The following is a 4,966-nucleotide window of genomic DNA, read 5'->3' on the forward strand; positions in this document are numbered from 1 at the left end:
TGGGGCCGGCTTCCCTAGGTCAGCCTAGTGGTCTGGCTTTCCTGTCAACATGAAGGCTTTCCTGATTCTGGGGCTTCTCCTCCTCCCTGTCCTAGCCCAGGGCAAAGTCTATGACAGGTGTGAGTTGGCCAGAACTCTAAAAAGCCTGGGAATGGATGGCTACCGTGGAATCAGACTGGCACACTGTAAGTTTGGTCTTCTTCATTCTTTTTACAATGGTTCAAAACATCATTTTGGTCCTTGAGAATCAGAGATAGCAGGTGAAGGGTGTGGGCATGGAGGGAAGATCTATAACATTCTGAGTCAAACAGGACCTGATGTCCTCCCAGTGATTCCAGATCCTGGGCAGGAGGGTCTCAAGTTTGAGGCCAGTCTGGGGACCATGGTGAGACCCTGTCTCTAAAACCCAGGCTGAGGATGTACCGCAGTGGGAGAGCCCCTGGGTTCAAGCCCATAAAAGCAAACAAACAAACAAAAAAAATCCCGTGGTATTGCAGGGCATGTTTCACAGCAGAATCCTTTAAAATGATGCTGAACTCTCCAAAATGGCAGTAGGAACCCATTCCTCACCCCTCTCACTAATGATAAAAGGATCTCTGAAATTCAACATGAAATGCTTTATTATTCATTCTAAGTTGATTAATTTTCATTTTCTTCCACAGCATTCAAACTGTGCCATGAGGAAAGGTTACTTTAGAGCATACTCCATGTTCTCCAATCTCTGTGCTTGTCAGATTGACCTCAAACTTTTCCCCTTCAATAGCCATTTGTAAATGAATGAGCCAGTAAATACATGAATGGATGGATGAACAGAATCACAAAATAACCTTTCCTGTTCCATAATTCTTGGTTTCAAGATTCAAACTGGGCATTCAAATTCACCTTAGGTAGTACAAGAAAATCTCTCTCAGAAAATTCTTTAACTTTTTTCTAATAAAACATTTTCCCATCAGCCTATGTATCTGCTATGAACTTGTACAACCCACTCAACAGCTCAGTTCTCTCTTTTAGGATCAACATTGTTTGAGAAATGAGAACAGAGGAAGACAAAAGAATGGAAAAACAGCTACTTAATACTTTTAAAAGTACCTTATCTTGCTTCACAGTATACAAATTGATTTGCACTACAAAAGGATTCTCCTGCAGACCCTCTAATAACAAAGGTGTTGAGCTAGGCAGACCTGGTGGCTCATACTTATAGTTCCACCTATTTGGGAGGTTGAGGTGGGAGGATCACTTGAGCCCAAGAGACCACCCTGGGAACCCAGTGAGAACCTGTCTCAAAACAGGAAAACAACCCTAAAAAGTGTTAAGATATTTTATCAAGTTTATCTTTGAACTTACAAAGTAAGTCACTAGGTAAAGCAGAATTAGCTGCATAGAATGATTTTGATATACAGTATAAATCATTTAGTGTTGCTGTTTATTACAAAAAAACTATTTCTTTTCAGGGATGTGTTTAGCCCAATGGGAGAGTGGTTACAACACCCGAGCTATGAACTACAACCCTGGAGACCAAAGTACTAACTATGGGATATTTCAGATCAATAGCCGCTATTGGTGTTATGATGGAAAAACCCCAGGAGCAGTTAATGGCTGTGGTATACCCTGCTTCGGTAAGACAAGATAATATTTGAGGGATGGCAAAAGAACCATCTGGTCATATTTACAAGAACAGTTATTCAAGCAAATGAAATAGCTTTGAAAGGTTTATCAGGGAGCTAGAAAGCGTCCATCTCAACTTCTAGAAAGTGATTTTATCCTCAAATTTCCCTCACTAAAAATCAGGGTTGGGGATTTAGCTCTGTGGTAGAGTGTCTGCTCATTTATCCTTAATGTCCTTATTGATGCTTTTTCCAGAACATCACTATTCCATGTATCCACTTAGAATGGATTATCATTTGTATGGTCCTTTTTTTGATTGTTTTATGCTTTATTATGCTATGTTCTAACTAGGTAGAAAGTTATATTTTTGTATAATGAATACCCAGATGACTGTGCAAGAGTTAGGAACATTTTCCAAACATTCTTTGTCTATATCTGTGTAGTTTTTGCTGAGATCTTAAATTGAATTAGAAGCATTCATATTTCTAAATTCTCTAGCTTGAATCTCCAAAATATACAATTCCTAAATAATCATCACACCTAAAGCATTACCTTATGTATTTATATACTTGGGATGAAACATTATGTTTTAATAAGAAGAACACACAAGGTGTATTACATGCACAAGGAATGAGAGTACTAGACTCCTGAACTTGTATTAAAATAGCATTAGCATGTGCAAGTTTTAGCGTATAATAGTGCATACATATTGCAAATTTGATATTTTGTAATTTTAAATGTTAAAATTTCCAAGAGAAGATCAATTTTTAGAATATTATTTTTAATCTAGTTGATATACTTACAAATTACTTTGTATTATATAATAATGTATGGTCATTGAATAATATTTAGAAAATATAAGCAAGTTGAAATATCATCCATTGTCTTACTACCCAGAGATTTATATCCATATGTAACTTTTGGTACATACTGTTTCAGAATGTATATCAACATGTATATAAATGTAAACTTATATCATGCACATACATAGCCAGATAAAAATATGTAAGCAACTTATTTTTTACAAAGTTATATTTTATTACACATACTGCTCTACAATTTGCATATTTTTTAATATCTTTATTTATTTATTTTTTAATGTGGTGTTGACAATCAAAGCCAGTGCCTTGCACATGCAAGGCAAGCACTCTATCTCTGAGCTACAGCCTCAGCCATACAATTTGCATCTTATCCCATACAATTATTTCCATATCAACACATACAAATCTATATTGTTATTATTTGAAAGGGTAAATATAATTCCACTATTAGGTTGTTTTCCATTTTATAAATTGCTACAAATGGTTTTATGCCTACGTGTGCTGGGTTTCAATACATTTCTGCCCCCCTCTTTTTAAATTATTTTTCATTTTTGTGCATTTTTACCACTGAGCCCTACCCCCCAGTCCTCTTATTATTTCTTTAGGGTAAATCATCAATGGCAGAATTGCAGAGTAAAAAATTACCAGGCATGTTTTTTTCACAGTGTGCAGAGAACCCTCTGTCATACTAACTAATAATTCCAGAATGTGGAACAACTTCAGCCAATGAGAAACAATGCATTATTTCATGTCAAAAAGGAAAAGAATTAAGAGGAAGTTTCCCCCAACAATCACAGATATATGAATTCTTGGAAAAGAACCTCTTAGTAGACTTTCCTCTGCCTAACATAATAAAATGCCTAAGTGTAAATTTCCAATGAGATTGCTAGAACATCACTTTCATTCCTAACCTCTTCTCTTTCAGCTTTGTTGTATGATAACATCTCTCGAGCTGCAGCTTGTGCAAAGAAGATTGTCAGTGAACAAGGCATTAGAGCATGGTATGTTTTAAGGGTTGAAAGGGGAAATTGTTTTACCCTCTGTTGGTATATGCAGTGAGAGAAAAATTTTAGGGACCAAAGTGTCATTCTGAAATGGAAAGTTGCCTTTTGTTGCTTATGGGACACAAAGTATTACCCCATCAGAAGGGACAACCTACCTGAACTGCTTCACAATCTTGTCCTTTTACTTCTCTGTTGATTTTAAGAGTTTTAAATATTCTCTTCATTCTACTAGTTCCTTCTCATATCTTGGAACCATTTGTAGAATAGTAAATGTACCATGCACATAACTCAACAGTTATGTTCAGCATTCTGTGCCCTACAGAGGCCCCTGAGGAGGAGCAAAGCACCTTGTATACTCATCTCCATTTAATTGATAGTTGCACCTGGGATAAACTGTAGCCTGTATGTTATTTTTTTATTTTATTTTATTTTTTTTTTTTTGCGGTGCTGGGGATCGAACCCAGGGCCTTGTGCTTGCAAGGCAAGCACTCTACCAACTGAGCTATCTCCACAGCCCCCGTATGTTATTTATTGATAAGATATTTTGTTCCCACAAAGAGCTTTGAGTACACACACTACAGTGCAGATATGTTTTAACCTTTGCTTCTGTGTTTCCCTTTTCTCTGCAGGGAGTCATGGAGATATCGTTGTCTAAACCGTGACCTGACTCCATATATTCGGGGCTGTGAATTGTAAACTGCAAAATTTTCCTTCTTCAGCTCATTTTGTCTCTTTGCCACATTAAGGAACTAGTAGTTAATTGAAAGGTCACACTCACATTCTTCTCCCTTCAAACAAATAACATTTTTGCAAAGGCAGAATCAAAATATAGCCTTTCTCATGAGAGCCATAATGTTCACCAACGTATATATTATTTGATAGTGACCCCCCTCATTTTTAGCTTACTAGTAAAGGTAATGCTGGTGAAAATTTTCTGCAACCTTGATTATCAAATACATCACCAATACGGTTTTTCATTAATGAAATAATTTAGACTTAACCTTAAATGATATCAGTATTTCCCAATATTACATAAAAAATGTAACAAAAGGCTTTCTTAAAACCAGTTGAGGGCTGGGGATATAGTTCAGTTGGTAGAGTGCTTGCCTTGCCCCTGGGTTCTATTCCCAGCACCACAAAAAAAAAAAAAAAAAAAAAGGAGTAGAGTGCCAAATGGCTAAAGATAGATACTGAGTGAATTAAGAATTTTGTTTGCACATTGTGTGGCCTTTTAAGTATTATCTTAGAAATGTTGCACTTATACAGCTTTACAGCAACTCACAATTTATATATCAATTTGTTTTAAAGAGCACTTAGGTGCATCCTGCTGATTGTGGAAACATTATGAGGGATTATATGGGCTGTTGCTGTTCCCCAATTTTATTGCTTGCATTACTAATTAACCACAGGAGTGAAATTATGCATACTGTAAAAATACCAATGTTATCAATAAACAATTGCACTGCTTACTTGTGTGTCTTTGTTTAGACATATCTGGTGTCTCAAGAAAAAAAATTACACATATCTGGAAAACAA

At 36.3% G+C, this 4,966-nt stretch overlaps 1 protein-coding gene across 1 annotated transcript; it reads left to right on the top strand.

The window, feature by feature from the left end:
* On the top strand, positions 1–4,425 carry LOC306662085 (lysozyme C-like). The gene is made up of 4 exons (XM_079141591.1): positions 1–185; positions 1,452–1,616; positions 3,352–3,427; positions 4,060–4,425. The coding sequence occupies exons 1-4, from the start codon at positions 50–52 to the stop codon at positions 4,124–4,126; spliced, it is 444 nt and encodes a 147-aa protein (XP_078997717.1). The 5' UTR covers positions 1–49; the 3' UTR covers positions 4,127–4,425.
* The last annotated feature ends 541 nt before the right edge of the window (positions 4,426–4,966 follow it).

Source organism: Sciurus vulgaris, assembly GCF_902686455.1.
Source record: "Sciurus vulgaris genome assembly, chromosome: 5".
Taxonomy (NCBI): Eukaryota; Metazoa; Chordata; class Mammalia; order Rodentia; family Sciuridae; genus Sciurus; species Sciurus vulgaris.